Below are 20,518 nucleotides of genomic sequence, written 5' to 3'. Positions count from 1 at the left end.
TAGTCAACACAGTATTGAAAGGGAAGAACAAAGTAAGAGGTCTGACACTACTGACTTCAAGACTTTCTGTAAAACTACATTAATCAAGGTAGTTTAATATTAGGGGGAAAATATAAATAGGTCAATGGAAAAGATTAGGTAGCAATAAGATATATGCACACAAATATAGTTGACCAATCTTGGACAAAGAAACAAAGGCAATTTGTTGGGTAAAGGACAGATTTTTCAATAATTGGTGCTGTAACAGCTGGACATCCACATGTAAAATATAGACAGACACAGACCTTACACGCCGGTATTGGCACAAAATAAGTTATATACCTAAGGGTGAAATGCAAACCAATAAGAGGATAATATAGAAGAATATCTTGGGAATCTTGGTATGGTGATGACATTTTTATTATGAGCATGATTGAGGAAAAAGAATTGATAAGTTTGGATTTCATTAAAATTAAAAACCTCTGATCTGTAAAATATACTATAAAGAGAATGAAAAAAACAAGTATCAGAGTTTGAATTTTGAACATCCCCCAAAGACTCATGTGTTGAAGCCTTGGTTACCAACGTAGCAGGATTCAGAGGTGGGGATTTGGGGAAATGGCTGGATCACGAGAGCTCTGGTCCACTGAGGGATCTGTATTTGATGGCATTATTGAGAGGTAGTAGAAACTAAAGAGTTGACTGGGCCTCGCTGTAGGAAGTAGGTCACTGAGAGCATGCCCTGAAAGGAGGGTGCCATTGTCCCTGGCCCCTTCTTCACTTTTCCTCCCTGCTTGATGGCTGCCTCTTGGTGAGCAGCTTTCTCCTTCCACCCTTTCACCATGATGTTTGTGCCTTCAAGTCAACTGACCACGGATTGAAACCTCTGAAATAATGAACCAAAATGAATCTTTCCTTCTCTAAATCTTCCTCATGTGTTTGTCATAGCAACAAAAAACTATCTATAAACACTGCAAGCCACAGGATTCCTAAGAAATAGTTTTGGGGAGATAAATATTTTAGAGGTTTTGAATGTCAAATCTTCATTCTTACACTTCATTAGAAGTTTCACAGGTGTAGAATTATGTGTTAGAAATCATTCTCTTATTTTTATAGACTTTACTTTGAATGTCCAGTATCACTGATGAGAAGTTAGTTGTCATTCTGATTCTGGATCCTTGGATGGAATCATTCCCCAACCCCAAGATTGTTTTGGGTTTTTCTTTTTGGCCTTAGTATAATGGAATTTGACACTGAGGTTTTAAGTGTAGGTCTATTTTTATCCATTGTTGAGATATTCAATGGCCCTTTTAGACTGGAAACACATGCTGTTGGTTGTTTCCTTGATAATTTCCTCTCGTTCATTTTCTATCTTTTCTACTATAATATTCTAGAAAATATGTATACTTGATATATACCTGATATTATGTGACTATTCACAGTCAAAATGCAGGCTCACTAAAAGAATTGTATAAAATTATCCTCAGACTATGTATATCAGGAATATATGAAACAAATGAATTTTGTGTTTCGACTTGGGTCTCCTCCCCAAGATGCCTAATTAAGACTATGCAAATATTTCACAATCAAAAATTAAAAAACTTAAATCCAAAACACTTCTGCTAACAAACAGCTCAGGTAAGAGAAACTCAATCTGTATACTTTTTTTTGATGGTCATATTTTTTACCCTTGGATAAATGTTTAGGAGTAGAATTATGTGGTCATGAAGTAGACATACGCTTGAAAGTTTTATGAAATTGCCTAAGAGTTCTCTGAAGTGATTTTATTACTTGACATTCCCACCAACAATGAATGAAAGACCCATCATCCTTGCCAGGATAAACCCAGGGTCTAACACATGCTGGGCAAGTGTTCTGACACTGAGCTACCTTCCCAGCTCTTGTGAATCTTACGTATTAAAACATTCTTACGTATGGCAAGTGGAATCTTCCTGTTTTAATTTCCATTTTCTTTTTGATGAATGCTTTGTTAACTTTTTATTTGTGCTATTATTTGTTTGTATTTCTTTTGTTAATATCTTTTCATCTTTAGCCCATTTAAAAATTGGATTGTCTTTTTAATTATCAATTTTGGTAGATCTTTATACATCTTGAGCACAGGTCCTTTGCCATACATAATTACTATGAATATTTTTTCCAGTGGTTGCGTATTCATTTTTAATCAATATTTGGAAGAGCAGAAAGTTAGTTTGATAAATTCCACTTACCAGTTTTTCTCATTTATCATCTGAGCTTTTTGCATCCCCTCTGAGAAATCTGAGGTCCACCTCCAGGCAGTGGAGATAGTCTTCTGTTTCCTTCCAAGAACAGTTATCACTCAGGTTTCCCATTTATGTTTTTGTTTCATCTCAAATCAGTTCTGAAGTCTGCAATTATATAGGCTTGTGACTTTTTCTTTTTCCCCCATAGTGATATCCAGCTTTTCTAGTGCCTTTAAAATAACAGCTTCCTGGGAGAAATACATGAAATTACCTTTATGAAATTCAAGCACATGTCCCCAAATTGAAGGACATGAGTTCATATGTATATATTTTAAAATCAGATTAGTCGCACACAGAAATTCTTAAAAATTAGCTGGGCATTGTGGGGTAAACCTGTAATCCCAGTGACTTAGAAGGCTGAGGCAGGAGGATCATAAGTTCAAAGATAGCCTTAGCAATTTAGACCCTATCTTAAAATTTAAAAAGGGGGAGAGGGGGCTGGAAATGCAGCTCAGTGGTAAACTGTCCCCAGGTTTAGTCCCCAGTACCCAAAAAGAAAAAAGGAAACTCTTAAAACTTTGTTTCCATTTGTATTGTCACAGATCACTTTGGAGAGAAGTAATCGCGTCCGTCATATTGCATTCAGTAATGTTGGCTCTCAGGATGGATGGCCTGGAGTTGCCTGGCCTCAGGAGCACAACTGGGCATGGAGGACGCTTGCTGTATCTCACTGGGTGTGTCTCACTGTTATGACGGGAAGGTTTTCATATTTTCTTATCTGCTGTCTCACCAGAAATGGAAACTTCTGATGGAGGAACATTTTATCCTGACTGATTAACTGGTTAATTGAGCAAATGATAGGCTTGGTGGCAGCCAGTCCCATGATCTGCCTCACTCTCTCATTAACATTCAGTAGTTATGAGGTGTCTCCCAAAAGCTCATGAGTGAGACAATGTTAAGAATTTTCAGAGATGAAATAATTAGATTATAAGAGGTGTGACCTAATCAGTAGATTAATCCACTGATATGGATTAACTGGGTGGTAACTGTGGACAGGTAGAGTGTGGCTGGAGGAGGTGGGTCACTGGGGCAAGTGTTGGGGATTTATATTTTGTCCCTGGTGAATGGAGCTTTCTCTTTCTGCTTCCTCTCTGTCCTGTCCTGAGCTGCTTTCCTGCTTCACACCCGTCTGCCATGATGTTCTGCCTCACCTGGGGTCCAGAATTATGTAGTCAACCATCTGTGGACTAAGACATCTGGAACCATAAGCCAAAAAGATCTTTTTCTCCTCTAATTGTTCTTGTCAGGTCTTTGGGTCACAGTGACCAAAAAAAAAAAAAAAACCCAAAACTGATTTAAATCAAGCAGCTAATAAGTTTTGCATTTTGTCTTTAAGAATAGGCATCTTGGTGGCATTAGAGCAGATTATGCTAAGTGAAGTTAGCCAATCCCTAAAAAACAAATGCCGAATGTCTTCTCTAATATAAGGGGGTTGACTCAAAATGGGATAGGGAAGAAGAGCATGAGAAGAAGACTACCACTACATAGGGAAGAGAGGTGGGAGGGAAAAAGAGGGAGAAGGGGAGTTGCACGGAAGATGGAAGGAGAACCTCATTATTATACAGAATACATATATGATGTTGTAATGAGAAAAAGAAAAAAAAGTGTGTCACATTAGATTGGATAGAGAGAAAGGATGGGAGAGGAGGGGAGGAGTAAGGGGGGATAGGAAGGGCAGCAGAATAGAATTGACAATATGATTGATGTATGTACATTCCATGTATGTATTATATGTCAAAATACATTCTGCTGTCATGTATGACTAAAAATAAAGAAAGAAAAATTTTTTAAAAAAAGAATATAAAAAAGAAATTGTGATATACACATACACACACACAATGGAGTATTACTCAGACATAAAGAAGAATGACTATGACATTTGTCAGCAAATGGATCTGGAAACTATCATGCTAAGCGAAATAAGCCAGTCCCAAAAAACCAAAGGGTGAATGTTCTCTCTGATACCTGGATGCTAACACACAATAAAAATCAGGGAAGGGAGGTCAGGGAAGAATAGAAGTTCAGTGGATTAGACAAAGGGGAATAAAGAGGATAGAGGGGAGATAGGAAAAAAGAAAGACATGCAATCTTATGACTACACCATAGTGAATCTCACCATCATGTATAGCCACAAAACTGGGGTCCTAATTAGAATAAGATATATTTCATGCTTGTATAATTATATCAAAATGCATGCATTCTACTGTCATGTATAACAAAAAAGAATCAATAAAAATTTAAAAATTAAAAAAAAAAAAAGAATAGGCATCTTGGGCTGGGGATGTGGCTCAAGAGGTAGCGCCCTCGCCTGGCGTGTGTGCGGCCCGGGTTCGATCCTTAGCACCACATACAAATAAAGATGTGTCCACCGAAAACTAAAAAATAAATATTAAAATTCTCTCTCTCTTCTCTCTTCTCTCTCTCTCTCTCTCTCTCTCTCTCTCTCTCTCTAAAAAAAAAAAGAATAGGTATCTTGAACTTTGAGTGTTTGGATATATGTGCTTTCTAGGAAATAATAGTATGAAGAGGGAAGTGTCTTTGAAGTGGTTTGGTTCTGCAGCTGTGTGTGCTGGCACTATGTGACAAAGCTGGTAGATACAGTTTGAAACTAAAACTAAAGTGGGAATGTTTTGTGAGATGATAAAATTCTGGATATGGCACTATTTGCCATATTAGTCATTCCACATTAATTGTTCACTGTTTCAGCAATAGTGGCTCAGAAATCCATATTATATGGCAGATATTATTCCAGGGCTAAGTACTTTCAATTAACAATTACAAGGCAGCGAAGCTTTAGTAAAAAGCTTTGTTTTGTCATAGATTACTTTGGAGCACATAAAATAGCTGTAATGAAATTGTAGTGTGGAAGCTGAGTAAGTGAAAATCAATCATGAGATTGTGGGTTGTGTATGTGCACATGTACACTTGCATGGATGTGTGTATTTGCATATGTGCATGTGTGTGCGTGTGCTGAGAAGTTGGACACCAGCATTCATTAAATTAAATCTAATGAAAATCAGAAGGACAATGAAAGCAATTCTCTTCTCCACTGAAAGCCTATCTTGAGGAATTCCATAAAACGGTGGAGAGGGTCACTGAGACAGTGCACTCTGAAGCAAGTGCCTGACTGTTGTGAGAGGTTCTGTGTTCTTGTTCTTGCTGGAGACATCCCATCATGCATTCTTGGCACAGGCTTTGGGGGAATTGTACCTCAATTTTACCTCTGTAGAATAATCTGTGGTGTTCTGTGGCCACATATTTCTGTAGATCTAAGTACTTGAAATATAAGGAAACCAAGAAAGAAAAAGTGTTGCTAGGACATGTGGTTTGGGCCTACTTCTCTGGTGCCATTCATGGGACTGAATTTCCTACAGTAGCATCTCCACTTATCCCACACTGATAGGAAATACTGTTTGCCATTTTCCCTCTGAGAATAATTAACTTAAAATATTTCATATTAAGATAATTGTAGAGTGCGATTAAATGTGCAGTGTCTAATCTAAACTTTAGAACTAATACAGGCATATTATGCTTGGAACTTGTGGCTCCCTCTGTAGGATGACTCCTGACAGAACCTCTGCATAATTAAAAACGTGGAGCTAATGAGCCCTCATGCTACTTTTGCCTCACAAATTGACAGAGTTTTTTATAAGTACATATGTACACCTTGTCATTGAGAACTCAGAAAAAATGAATATCTTAGAAACTAATGGTAGAAATGCCACTTAGTACAGCCTTGCTGGAGGGTAGTTTTATAGCATTATTAAAATATTAAAGTCTATATCTTTGACTCAATAATTCCCCTCCACATGTTAAGATAACTTGTATCCACAACCTCCAAATGTTGGAGTACCCCACAACTCACTCCTCAAATTTCTTCTCTCAACCATGCCATCTTACTAGGGAATTTAAAGGGCTTTTATGCCTCCTATGTTTGTGTATCTTATGGCTCCTAAACTAAACTCTCCAAGCTGTCTGCAAACTCAGGGGTTTTTGTGCTGGAAAACTTTGTAAAGCAGGATACAAAGCCTGCTTTCCCACCTTCCCATTTCAGGGAAGTGGTGTCCTTTTCCACTTGCTCAAGCCCAAACCAGCAGTCCCCCCCACCCCCTGTCTCTCAGCATCTGCTGCCATCAGCATATCCCAAATCTGACCCCTTCTCACAGAAAACCCTGTGTTACTGACTGCCATATTTTACCTACCTCTCAGGTCTGACTGTTCGAATTGCTGGGGGCATGTATCTTGGCAGACCCAGACTTCCATAGGGATGAGAGGAGATGCAGGAAGAGGGGTCAGGAGACCAAATGGCAAAGATGGGGCAGGCTGCTATATGATTCCCTTCCCAACTCTCAAGTTTCCATTAAAATCACTCAACTCTCAGGTGTGGGATGATGATGGTTTTCATCTGGATTAGCAAGGAACATAGGAGACACAACTGGCACCACAAGGAACCAGAATAGGTAGATGTCAGAAAGTGTTGCCTCTGGGTGTGCAGATTTATAGGAGGCTTTGGGCAATCACAGTCCTTGTGATTCGCAGCGTGTGCCAATTTTCTTAATTCTCCAGGAGGCAGAATTGTCTCTTGTTGTTGTTACTGGGGACCAAACCCAGGGGTACTCTACCACTGAGCTGTATCCCTAGTCCTTTTTATTTTTTATTTTTGAGAGGGGGCCTAAGTTGGCAATGCTGACCTCAAACTTGTGATATTCCTGCCTAAACCTCCACCTTGTGCTATGTTACTTTTATTTGAGCTGAAAATTGGAAATCTACATACCTAATAGTTGAAGGTGGTTGAATGAAATGTGCTGTATTCATAAGATGAAACGCTTTTCACCCATTAAAGTCAGATGTTAAAGATGTGTGTAGATATTGCCAGTGTCCTTAATATGGGAAAAATGTATTACAGTCACGTGAACTTTAGTTTAAAATATTGAATATAGGAAAAAATTATGTAGATTTCTAATAGTTGCTAACTTATTGATGGAACTATGGGATACTTTTATTCTTTTCCTTGGTTGATTACCATGCTTACTGTAACATTTTCAATGTTTATTATTGTTATTGTTGTCTTTTAAGATACTAAAACTGGAAAACACCCAACTGCTTTTGTTAAAATGGGTTTGAAAAATCCCTGCTAATCCCTGTGACCATCACTAAAAAGTGGAGAAACAAAGTGTGGTATGTTCATTTAATAGAATGTTACAAGCTCCTTAAAGCAATGAATTAGTTCAATGAGCCTCAATGTTAAGGACAATTTGAGTGGAGAAGTAACTGCAGGGTATGTGGACTGTAAGAGCTTCATTTTCCTACAGACACACATGCCCAAGAGCCTACTACTCAGCCTTTAGGGATTCTGACCAGAATTGGGTGTAGTCAGAATCACTTCAGGAAACTCTGATACCTTTGCACAATGAGTCTGTCCCCTAGGATTGGTGTCCCTCTCCCACTGTTAAGATTAGTTCAGGTCACCTAGCTTTCTGTGACACAATATATGCCTGTTTGTCTCTTCTCTGTCCCTTCAGGAAGTTATTTCTGTGGGATGGAGGTCTTGCCTATCATAGTCTTTATGACATCCCTAGTATCCCTCTTAGAGAAGCTGTGCCTTCCTGAGTGTGTTCAGTGGACTACACCTGAGCTTGTCATAGGCCTGGGGAAAGCCTAGGGAACGTAGCACTCATGTGTGGTACCTTCTGAACTGGCTGTAGCCCCACGAGCGGTCAGAGCCCGGTGTCCCTCTCACCAGTGCTGCTGCTGCTCCTTCCTTATCAACACCCTCTGTGGTTGCTGTCCTTGATGCTGGGCCACATGCCAGGCATAAAACACATCATCCAATCTTATAGCTGTCATTTATGGGAGAGATGATTATTCCAGAAATGGAGAAGCTGCGTCTCACACTACCAGGCTAGTTGGGATTAAACCTGCCCTAACCCAGCTGTGACATTATAGCTTGGACTCATCTTGTACACAGGGAAGGTTTTTGCCTTGCCAAAATGCTGCTGCAGGTTATGGATTTATAAATCTTGATGAGTTGATTAGAGCAATGGATTCCTAGGGATCAGGGCCCCTCAGATCCATCACAGTATTACAGAAGCAACACTGAGAATAACCAATTGGACAATGATTCATTTAGTAAAATATTGGATGATGATTGCTGATTGTAGAATAGCAATGGATATATCCTGCCAAGATCAAACTCACTACATGATAAAATCTGTGAATAACTGCAAAATATGAAAAAATACAGTAAAGCCATGCACAGCACATGGTTGGCTGCAAATGTTTCCAGAGTATCTAATAGGAACTTATAAAGAGATGGCATAGTGCAGGAGGCAGTCAGAGGCACGTTTTGAATGAAACACACAATGAAGAACATCAAGGTGCAGAACCTAAGGAGACCTAGTCCTCAGGCTGTTCTTGACAGAGGCACTAGCTTGCACAGGCTTATTGTCAGAGTGTGGTGTACTGTATCAAATGAAGGAAGTGCAGTGTGGGCAGATGGAGCAAGAGGTTGAGCAAGACTGACCACTCAAGTCAAGGGATAGTAAAACCCTTACCCACAGTGAGGTGACTTTATCGTCTGGGTCAGGAGACAGTGAGACTCTGACCGACAGTTAGGTGACAAGGCTACTAGGTCTTCCCTTTGCTCAGGATGGTTAATTATTGACAACAACCTGTGCCCACATTTAGCTATTTAATTTGAAAATTGAAGATTAAAACTTATGTTTCCTGTTAAACTGACAGTGTTTCAAAAACTTCCTGGTCCTGGAGTAATTGGACACTCAGGTATAGAGCATTTCTATCAGGCTGGACATTTCTATGCTGCTGGACTCTCTAGTCTACAGAGCACAATGGGACTTGGGAATTAGTGGGTCGTGGATTACTTTACGATTTTGTTGGGGGCCCCTGCATAGCTATGTGAGAAAAAAATGAATTGAACCTCACTATCTGAAACTCCTGCAGCAACACTCCACAAGGATCCAGAATCTTAAGTTTGAATAGGAAACCATAAAGGTGCTGGAAGAAACTAATAGAGGATTTTTTTCCCTGTAGAGTTTCATGTACAACCTAAAGGCATAAAAGGAAAGATTGTTAATACTCTGTGTGTCGTGGGGGCGATGCTGGGGCTTGAACTCAGAGCTCTGTGCATACAAGGCAAGCACTCTACCAACTGAGCTATATCTCCAGCTCTAATTATACTATTTTAAATGCAAAATTTTGCATTGCCAAAAGACCATGAAGGCAGAAAACAATGAACTAGGAAAATATTTGAATATTAGTACTGACAAAGAGTTCATTTCCTTAATGTATGAAAAGCTCACTTGTTAATAAGAAAATGACTACAAGTTCAGAAGAACTCTGGGCAAAGCAGCATCAGAGGCAATTCACAGACAGATATACAAATTTCTCAGCCCTGAAAAAAGAGATACTCTACCTCTGATTATAATAGAAACAAATCAAGAGTGTGTTGGAATCCCATTTCTATCTGTCCCTGTTGTCATAGATCAAACATTCGTTCATGCCCTGGGTCAGGAGCAGGCAGGTGAGCAGACCTGACTGTCTGAAGCCTGAACATACACCATGGACATCGTTAGCTCCAAATGCACACACCTGGGATCTAGCAGTTTTACTTCCAGCCAGTTTTCCTGCAGAGTAACACATATGCAGAATTGCCATGCTCAGGGTTATTCATTATGGTGGTGTTCAGAATAAAGAGGGATTTGGAAAGTCTAAATTTCCAATGGTGAAAGGATGGTGAAATGCTTTTCGGCACATTTGTCCTCTGGAAGCATATGCAGTCAACAAAAGAGATCTGAGCCCCTTCTTGACTTACAGAAATGAGTAGGAAGGTGTATGAGGCAGTGAGAGAGTTTGTCTCTGGGGGAAAAAAAGGAAGGGAAAAGGAATGTTATGTGTTGATTTATTTGTTTGGATTAATTCTGATAGCTACAAGAATCCACAACACATAGTAGTGTTTGATTCCTCCTGGGAGGGAGTCAGCCCGGAGCGGACGTGGCAAGGAGACTCATCAGGCATGTGTGTAGTCTTGAGCTGTACTCTTGTTCTGTCTATCAAGTAAATGTCAGGAATAAAATCTTACATAGAGACCAAGGGAAAGATATTATCATATCTGCAAACCAGAGATTTTACCACCCACAGACCCTAACCAAGAAAACAATCCAGTGTGTGTTAGCAAAAACAAAGTGAACCTAGATTAGGAGGCAGGGATGATAGGGAAAAGAAGAGAGGTCAGAAACTGGTGAAAGTCCTGATAATGTAACTGACTCTTGACCATACTAAAGAAGAACTTATTTTTGTAAAACTTGGAAACCACTGTGACTAAGAAGAATTTGTGGCCTTATGGAATTTGGAGAAGAATGGCCAATTGGTGAGGAGTTACTAGAGTGCTATCTGGGGAGATGAGATGACCTTGCCTAGGGCAAGTTGGAAGTCACTGTGTCTGATGAAAAGTTCTTGTGGCAGCTACTGTGGTGGGCAGACATCTGTGTAACTCTCCTAATTTTATTTATTTGGTAGGCGGACACAATACCTTTATTTTATTTATTTATTTTTTATTTTATTTATTTTATTTTATTTATTTTTTATGTGGTGCTGAGCATCAAACCCATTGCCTCATATGTGCTAGGCAAGCACTGTACCACTGAGATGCAACCCCAACCCTCTCATTTTGTTAATTTTCACAGTGAGTCAAGAGTAAGGGCCATTATAGAGAAGATAGCAAGATGGTTTTCATGTGGCACCAAGGACATAAAGATGCCTGGTCCTGAACTTAGGTGACAGTGTAAGCTCTCAGAAGTGAGAGAGGAAGTGAGGGTTCTGTGGTATTCAGCACTGGTATTGGCCAGGTGGACAGAGAGAGAAAGGGACTCTGCTCTGTAGACATAAGCAGAGGAGGGTTTCTACCAAATCACAGCTGGAAAGAGGGGTGGGGGTTGGGGATAGTGGAAGAGGTGGAATCAGTGGGTTGTGGTTCCAAGTGAGTCGTGGGATTAAATCAAGCCAAGTGGCAGTACCATAGAAAACCAACAGAGCTGCTCAAAGTGTGTCCCTTCTCACACTTAGGGACTTCCAGCCTCTTGTGCATTTTCTTAGGGATATGCACTGCTGACTTTCCTCAAGCAGAGAGTGCATCCCTCTTGCCCTCTCCATGTCTCTAGCACTCCCCTGGACGACTAGCAATCCCCAAAAGCTGAGCTCAGATGTTGAATGTCCACATATCTGGTGAAGATGGTGGGTTAGAGACTCAAATGGCTGTTGGCTGTTCCACAAAGTGTGACCCATCTCTTCCTTGTGTGTAACTGAGTATGGAGTGTAATGGCTAACATTTGGAAGGGTGAATGTCATCACAACAAATCATTTTTCCCTGGAAAGAATATAGAAATAGAAATAGATGTTACTATAGATTACCTGATCACATTTACTTACAGAAAAGCAGACCAAGACCTTGGGTAACAGTTGCCTACCTCTCCTAGACACCTCTGATGATGACAGTGTTGTCATTTTCAGCTCAAAAGCCTAGCTTGTAAAGTCAGCATGTGGCTTCCCAGAAGACTCTGTCTGCCTACCATGATGTATTTCAAAAACTTTTTCTTAGATTCATTGTAATTTTCCATTGCATGAATCATCTCATGCTTCACTTCCATGATACCTCTCATATTCATCCTAATAATTAAGTGAACAATGACATTTCTAAGTTCTATTTAACTTTCTTATTAAGAAAGATTTAGATGATTAAAAGCTTCCAAAAATATTCTGTAAAAAATGATCAAATGTTGATGGTACCCGATAGAGATAGTATACTCAGAAGCATGTCTCCATCTGCCCTTGATTCTAGCAGAGAATGACATAGTAGTTAATCAACTGTGGTGAATCAAATTAACTATATTTCTGGCATATTAACTTTAAGAGAATGAAATACATTGATAGCAGAGGTATTTGAAAATGTTTCAAAGTTTTTACTTTTAATATTTTATATTAAATATCTTGAAACCATATATTCTATTATATATCTCAGTGATTTTGCTTCATCTTTGTTATTGTTTGTTTTAAAATAAAATGTTCATCTGTGAAACTCTAATTGGGATATTCATGCATGTTTGCCAAACATAAGAAAGTCACTTTGCCATATTTTTAAATGAAAATGTGAGCATTAAGAAGATTTATACTACCCAATATTAAAGAGTGTGAAAGAAAGCAGCCCTCTTATAGTTAGTTTCCTTCCTAGATGGTACATATAGAAAGTCAGCAAAAGGCTAATACCCTTCAAATCAATAATTCCATCTGTAGGGATTTATATGAAGGAACTAAGTGGCCAGGTGTGCAGAAGAGTATGCAGTAGGGGTGGTCATAGCAACCATGCATGACAGACCTAGTCTGCCTCCATGTGCAGAGTTTAAGAGAACAGTTAAACTATAATCTATAAAAATGTATAATACATGTGGCATGATCCCATGAAGGTATATATTATGTGCCTATGTGTCTGCATATGTTTCTATGTTTATATATTTATGCAAGTGTGTATATCTTTAGGGGGCATTGATGTGTCTGGATGTCTATATATATCTGTATGCATCCGTGTGTGTCTGTGTCTGCATATATCCTGTGTGAGTGCACATACATGTCTGTGCATGCTTGTCTATGACTGTTTGTGGGTATGTACACCCAGTATATATGCATTATTAATACATATGGAGAAAAGGTTTGGAAAAACTGCACCAAAATGTTGAAAGTTTCATGACATGATAATAAATGGTATGTTTTGTGGACTATTATATTTTCTGTTTCATATTCATGAGATAGTTTTATTTTTTATCTTATGAAAACTCAGAAGTTTATAAGTAACTTAATGTGCACTTAAATAATCATAGAAGTTCCTTTCTCCTGGCTAGATATATAACTGACTCACTTTTCTGGTGAAATTCTTGGTTTATTAAAAGTGGTATTTATGTCAGTGGTTAGATTTTATTGAGCTATTTGTTATTTTATCTTCATTGAATTTTTTTGGAAAAACAATTCTCATGTAGTCAGGACAAATAAATGTGTGGTTACATTATGTAATATTTACCAGTGCACATCATTTCCCTTTTTTCTTTACAGATGGTGACATTAAGATCCAACCTGAACAGCGGCTCTATACTGTAAGTTTGCCTCCTGAGGGTTATGTTCCCTGTTTGCCAGAGCCCAGCAGCCACACAGATTCTGAGAGTGCCTCCAGTGGTACAGAGGCAGAAGGTAAAATGTTGTGTGGGAAGAAAGGGGAAATTTTTGCAGACAAATCTTTATTTTCTAGTATCACAAATTAATTATCTAAATTTATAATTAGAGGAATATGGATAACCATATCATTGTGTAACAACCACATAGTATACAGATACATATTTTACAACTATTAAAATGATAATAGGCCAGGCAGGGTGGCACACCTTTAATCCCAGTGGCTCTGGAGACTGAGGCAGGAGGATCACAATTTCAGAGCCAGCCTCAGCAACTTAGCGAGACCTTGTCTCAAAATAAAATATCATTAAAAAGGGCTGGGGATGTGCTCAGTGGTTAAGCATCCCTGGTATATACCTGGTAATATACCAATCCCTGGTATATTAAAAAAAATGATTATAAAAGAACTTGTAATAATAGGAAAAAATACTTAGTGGGGGAACTTAGAAGTCTGGAATAAATACATCAAAATATTAATAGTACTTATCTTTATTAATAGAACTTTTTTCTTAATTTTCCAAGCTTTTGAAAATTTTATTATCAAGGAATGAAATTATTTTGTATCTCTTTGGAAAAATATACATCTAATTTCCCTAGATGACTTTAGCAAGTATAAACTAAGAAAGTCTACACTATAAACCTTAATTAATTTGAATATTAAGAAAATGTAAGCTGTGGTAGTGCACATCTGGAATCCCAGCAGCTCGGGAGGCTGAGACAGGAGAATCATGCGTTCAAACTCAGTGAGACCCTTTCTCTAAATAAAATATAAAATAGGGCTGAGGATGTAGCTCAGTGGCTGAATGTCCGTGAGTTCAATCCCTGGTACTCAAAAGAAAGGAAGGAAGGTGGGAAGGAAGGAAATAAATATAGTTTTCTAATACAGATCTTTCTGCCTTCCTAATTAAAGGGTCAGAGACCATAAAATCAAAAGTGGGATAACTAAGGCATTGTGTATTCATTTATTTCAAGCTTTGTTGAAAATCTTTGAAATACAATTATAAGATAAATTCTTTAACTAGAAAGTTTAACTGTGTTCTTATGGATATAAATTACTCTGGTGAGTAAATTCATTATGTACTTAATGTGTTGAACAAGAAAATATGTTTGGTTCATTCACATGCTATTATATGCAGTTGGTTCTTATTCACACATTTTTGTTGGCAATTATTTCACTCATGTCTTTGTATTCAGTTAGTTCATTTACCTGGCAATATGTGCAGTTGGCTCATCTGCTGTTGAATATTGTTAGCTCTCATGTGCTATTGTACACAGTTGGCTCTCATCCTTGTGCCATTGTAAACAGTTGGCTCTCTTTTTTTGTGCTGTGGTGTATATTTAGCTCTCACTTATTTGCTACCACATACATTTAACTCTCATTCAATCACCTGCTTTCATATATACTTGGTTTTCATACACTGTAAATGCAATTGACTCTCAGCCTTGCCCTTGTTGTATGCAGTTGATTTACTCATATGCTGTTGTATATAGTTGGCCCTCACTTGTGCTCTGTAACAATGTAAGGTAGCTGTGCTGCTGATGTCCCTGCAGGCAGCCTGTTTTCGAGAGGCCCCAGGGATTCTGGTTGAGAAAGCCTCTCTTTGCTGTAAGCTAACAGCACCTCCCAAGCTGTTTGGTGGTACTAAGCTAGGACAAACTTCTGGAAAATGGAAAGATGTTAGTGCTACATAGACAGATATTTCTCTTAATAAACTGTTTCATCGTGATCAAGGGTCCTAGTCCCTCAAGTAATTACTTTCTTCCCATGGCCTATGTAGCTTGTTGCCACCTCCTCCAGACAGGTTTCTGGGAACAGTTATGGGCTGGTGAGAACAAACCTAATTGCCCTACAAAGAACAGAGGAGAGGAGCTGGGTCTGTAGCTCAGTGGTAGAGTGTTTGCCTAGCATGTGTGAGGCACTGGGCTTGATCCTCAGCACTACATAAAAATAAACTAATAAAATAAAGGCATTCTGTCCATCTACAACTACAAAATTAAAAAAAAAAAAACACAGGAGAATTGAGCAATTAGGATTCGTTGTATTTAAATAGCTATGGCACCCAGGCACATTTAATGGTAACATTATTGAAAGTTTGAATACATTGTTACAAGTAACATTTTTAGAAGTTGTTGGGCAAAATAATTCTCTTAATTCATTTTCTCCTTTGCTTTCTGGTCCCTGGGAGCTGTAAATACAGGCTTTCTGTTTTTAGAAGGAAATGGTGAATCATGATCACTGCCGTGGAGTGGGTGGGCAAGGGCATGAGGGCTGGGCAGCAGGCCCACACCTGTCAGTTGTTTCCTCAGATGGGGCCTCTGAACCTCCCTGACCTGATCCCAACTTTGTGTTTGCCCTCACCATCTGGCACTGTCCTCAGAAGGCCTTTTGGAGCATGGATGGTTGCCGTCTGCTCTAGGGGATAGCTCCTACAAGAGGTCCTATTAGTTAATTTAATAACTTAGCATGAACTGAAACCATTAACCCAGTTTTTCCGAACAGTTTTAAACCACTTATTAATCAAAGTTGGGCTGGGAAGTTGATATTTTGAATGCTTATAGCTTATCTCCAAATATTTTTATTTCCCTTTTTTTTTACTGTCTATTTATTTTCATATTTTTTTTTTACTGTAATCCCCATGAAATAGACCATTTAAGAACACTAGAATAGATAAGGTTGGAGGAAAGGTATGAATCAGCAGTGTTTACGTACTTTACCTATGTCCTCCATAATGAAAGAATATCCAGAGTTGTGCACTGTACTGCATCAGGCTGGTGGCGGTGATGCCAAGGAAGGCCTGCTGCCTTCCTGGAGCCTTGGCGGAGCTGGCTAGGAGCCTGCAGCAGAGAAAAGTCAGGGCCCAGGGTATACACCTCTTTCTGACCACCTCCAAGGATCATACAGGAATAAGACATAGAGACATCAAAGAGGAGAGAAAGAAGAGGTTCTGAATTTCTTCAGTTGCAATTTCAAGCAAAGAGAACATGAGGACTAAAGCTGGAAAAGAAAATGTCAGAGTGTCCCTACTTTTCAAAGAAGTACTTCCAGTCGTTAATTTTATTTGGAATTTCCAGAATCAACTAATCACCTGGATGGTAACTTCCTAAAGACTGAAAGATAAGACCTGGCTCATGTTTGCCTTTGCTGCTACCATTTCTGGCCCCCGCCAGTTTCCTCCACATTTTACTGTGCTCAGGGCTTTGCTCAGACCTGTTCTGTAAGTACCAGTCCATGGGCAGCTCACACTGATTGCCCTTAGCACCCCTACCACCCATCTGGCCTTTACAGTCACATCTGAATTCCTCATGGCACTCAGGGGCTACTCCTCTGTTGCTTCCAGGAAGCCTTCTTTGAACCCCTAGTCTGGGCCTCTCATTGTAACATTTGCTCTAGGCCCATATTCGCATCTGTCAGTCCTGAGCTTCATGGGACTCTACTATGTCCTTTGTCTCATTTTCCCTGGTTCCTGGCCCAGTGCCTTGTGAAAAGTCAGAATCTACTGCTTATTAACTATCAAACTTGTTCCAGGGCTTGTGTGTATCTGTGATGAAGACAGGACTGTGCTCAGAAGCCAGAACAAGACCCAGATTTTAGCAGTTCATTCCACTCTGCCTCCTGTCTTTCACAGACTCCGATTTCTTTCAAGTTTATCATTAGTTAGGAGCAGGGGGGCAGAATTGTAGGAAAGGGAAGTGGTGTTGTTAAACCTGAATTCCAGTCTTAAAATGCATAATTTTATGCAAATAGGGTTTTTTCGGAGAACTCTCCCCACCTGGGCTGTGGTTTAAATTGCAGCAGAACCATAGCTCTTTCCTCTTCCACAGGGCACCATTTCTCTTCATGTTTCATGTTCTCCAGAGCCTGTGAACCCTTGGCTACTAGTGACAGAACAATTCTCTCCACAGATTATACCAAAAGAAAGCCTTCCTTTTAGCATATTTTCTGTGGGAAATGTACACCAACCTTCTTTAGCATGTTAACTCATTTATTTGGCAGGAACACTGCTTTGCTCGCTGTCTTGGAACATTCATAGGATGCTGCCCTACATGAAGTTATATAATCTATTGCAGTTATATTAAAATTCCTCTGGGGTGGCTAGAATCATAAGTAATGTTTGTCCTCATAATATACTGAATCACATTCATCTCTGGGTGAATCACATTACAGGATTTGGAGACTCTAGATGATGTCTAGTAGATACACATGACAGGTAGGAGCTGCTGATTAGAAAGTGCCCCATCCTTACTATTGTCCAGAAGCATGTTCCTGAGCAGCTGAGTAAGATACAAGTCCAATCACTTAAGAAGAAAATATCTCTTATCCTTAGCATTCCTAAATAGAAAACCACCAAGAAAAGTGCATATTGGTGAGCTGTCAAGTTTTCATCCAAAGTTCAACTCCAGTATTTGAGAGTTCAGTTCAAAGAAAACATGAATCATTAAGTTCATTAGGTTTTGGAAATATGTTCTTTGTATCAAGTCAGACCATAGGAAAGCCATATACCTGGTTTATGTTACTGTACCTGTCCATAAACAAAAACTGACTTGGAGTTTCATTTTTGTATTCATCTTTTATTGCAGATTAGTTAAAGACATAGAATGTTTATTGTTTCTTTTTCTTTGCTTATTATAAAATGATCTGTTAAAATTTTATTACTTAGCTTGGAGTGGTGGTGCATGCCTATAATCCCAGCATCTTGGGAGGCTGAGGCAAGAGGATCACAAGTTCAAAGCCAGCCTCAGCAATGGCAAGGCACTAAGCAACTCAGTGAGACCCTGTGTCTAAATAAAATACAAAATAGGCCTGGGGATATGGCTCAGTGGTTGAGTGCTCCTGAGTTCAATCCCCAGTATGCCCCCCCCTCACAAAAAAATTATTACTGAGCATTGTGCAATCACTAACATTTACATAAAAATTCAGAAAAATGTTTGGATTTTATGAACTGGTATACTGCTACTTATTGGATATGAGTGTGTTTCTTGTTGATGCCCTTTATTCTTCAGCTACCAGGAAGCTCAGCCTTTAGCCTTTCATTGTTTTCATTCATTTGCAGTTGTTTTTCCTTGACCTCTGTTTTCTGATAGTTGCCTTTGAATTATGTAACTCATTCCTTTTAGATTAATTCCTGAAGACATTGAGTTTTCTGAGCTACGTCTTTCCCTTTTTGGAGATACACATGATCATCAGTGTTCCATAACTAGTTCTCTTTATTAAGTGCCTTTTAGATGTTTATGTTGGACCCTGGTGATATGAAGATGGCAAACAGGAACCTTGCCTTCCAGGTGGTCGTACTGGTTGGGGTGGTTCGTATGCAAGCCATCACGGTAGTGGCTGGTGAGCTGTCAAAGAAGAGGTGGTCCTGAGGGAACAGGAGGAGGGAGCCTGGGAGCCCCGTCTGAAAAAGGCAGAGCAGAGCCTGGGATGCTGATCTCAAAGCACAAGTCAGCCAGTAGGTGGAAGCAGGACCACACAGAGGACTCATGAGCACAGGTATCAAGAAAACTTTGTAGAAGAGTGACAAGCTATGTGTATTCCACATGGAGGAGGCATAGATTTGTCCTGTTGCTGTGTGAATCCATGCCCCGTTGTGAGTCCAGTGGGTAGCAGGACCATATTTGTAATCCAGACCTTCTCATTCTGGGGGAAGTAAATGAGAAGCCCACCAAGTGATAGAGAAAATACAGACATTCTGAAGTCAACAACAAATGCTGGTGAGGATGTGGGGAAAAGGGTACTCTTGTACATTGCTGGTGGGACTGCAAATTGGTGTGGCCAATTTGGAAAGCAGTATGGAGATTCTTGGGAAAGCTGGGAATGGAACCACCATTTGACCCAGCTATTGTCCTTCTCAGACTATTCCCTGAAGACCTTAAAAGAGCGTACTACAGGGATACTGCCTCATCGATGTTCATAGCAGCACAATTCACAATAGCTAGACTGTGGAACCAACCCAGATGCCCTTCAATAGATGAATGGATAAAAAAAGATGTGGCATTTGTACACCATGGAGTATTACACAGCACTAAAAAATGACAAAATCATGGAATTTGCAGGGAAATGGATGGCACTAGAGCAGATTATGCTAAGTGAAGCTAGCCAATCCCTAAAAAACAAATGCCAAATGTCTTCTTTGATATAATGAGAGCAACTAAGAACAGAGCAGGGAGGAAGAGCAGGAGGAAAAGATTAACAGAGAGAGAAAATACAGAACTGTTTTGAAGGGTTTCCAAGGTGGGAGCTGTTAGTCTTAGTGACATTTTGCCAGCATAAGATGAGGGAAAGCTGGGCCTAATGGTGCATATCTATAATCCCCGCATCTGGGGAAGGCTAAGTCAGCAGGATTGTGAATTCATAGCCAGCCTCAGCAACTTAGCCAGGCCCTGAGCAACTCAGCAAGACCCGGTCTCTAAATAAAATATAAAAAGGACCGGGGATGTGGCTCGGTGTTTAAGCACCCTGGGTTCAATCCCCAGTACCAATAAATAAATAAATAAGGGAAAGAGTTTGAATGGCACCAGGTATAGAACTGTCACACAGAGGAGACATGGCGGCAGTTGTTAGGGGTGTCTCCCGATGTGGGTGGTGAGCAAGTAGTTCTGACCTTGAGGTGAAAGTCCCTGTGGAGGTGGTGGTGTCTGCTTTTGAATGAAGCCCCTCTGGAGAACACCCTATCTCTGTGTTTCCAAGTCTGTGCATGGTCCCACTTGGTGGGTGTCTGATACAAAGCAAGACACAGAAGAAAGAAGATCTTTAAAAACTAGAGGAGAAGCTTTTGAAAGTCTTTTGTAAACTCTCTTGAGCTCCCGTCATCAAGCAATTCACATTCTACGTGGAGAGTGCTTCTTCCGTATTTAGTTATGGCAGGGTGGCCTCCTGGACTTGAACTGGACTTGAGCTCCCTCCTCAAGATCTCCTTTGAGTTTGAGAACCTGTGTCTTGCCCCTCCAGCTTTATCCAGTGTCACCCCATGTTTGCTCTCCATACTCATCATTACCACGTCGAGCCTTGAGGCGCTCAGACCCCGTGT

At 39.7% G+C, this 20,518-nt stretch overlaps 1 protein-coding gene across 2 annotated transcripts in view; it reads left to right on the top strand.

Moving 5' to 3' along the window:
* Erich1 (glutamate rich 1) overlaps positions 1-20,518 on the top strand; it is a 78,348-nt gene that overhangs the window by 25,908 nt on the left and 31,922 nt on the right. For both annotated transcript variants that reach the window (XM_076852237.1, XM_076852238.1), the window contains exon 3: positions 13,377-13,511. In XM_076852237.1, the coding sequence (XP_076708352.1) occupies positions 13,377-13,511 (135 nt within the window). The remainder of the gene's footprint in view (positions 1-13,376; positions 13,512-20,518) is intronic.

This window comes from Callospermophilus lateralis, chromosome 4, assembly GCF_048772815.1.
Source record: "Callospermophilus lateralis isolate mCalLat2 chromosome 4, mCalLat2.hap1, whole genome shotgun sequence".
Lineage (NCBI taxonomy): Eukaryota > Metazoa > Chordata > Mammalia > Rodentia > Sciuridae > Callospermophilus > Callospermophilus lateralis.
Note: the sequence above shows the minus strand (reverse complement) of the source record. Positions and strands in the feature narration are given on the sequence as shown.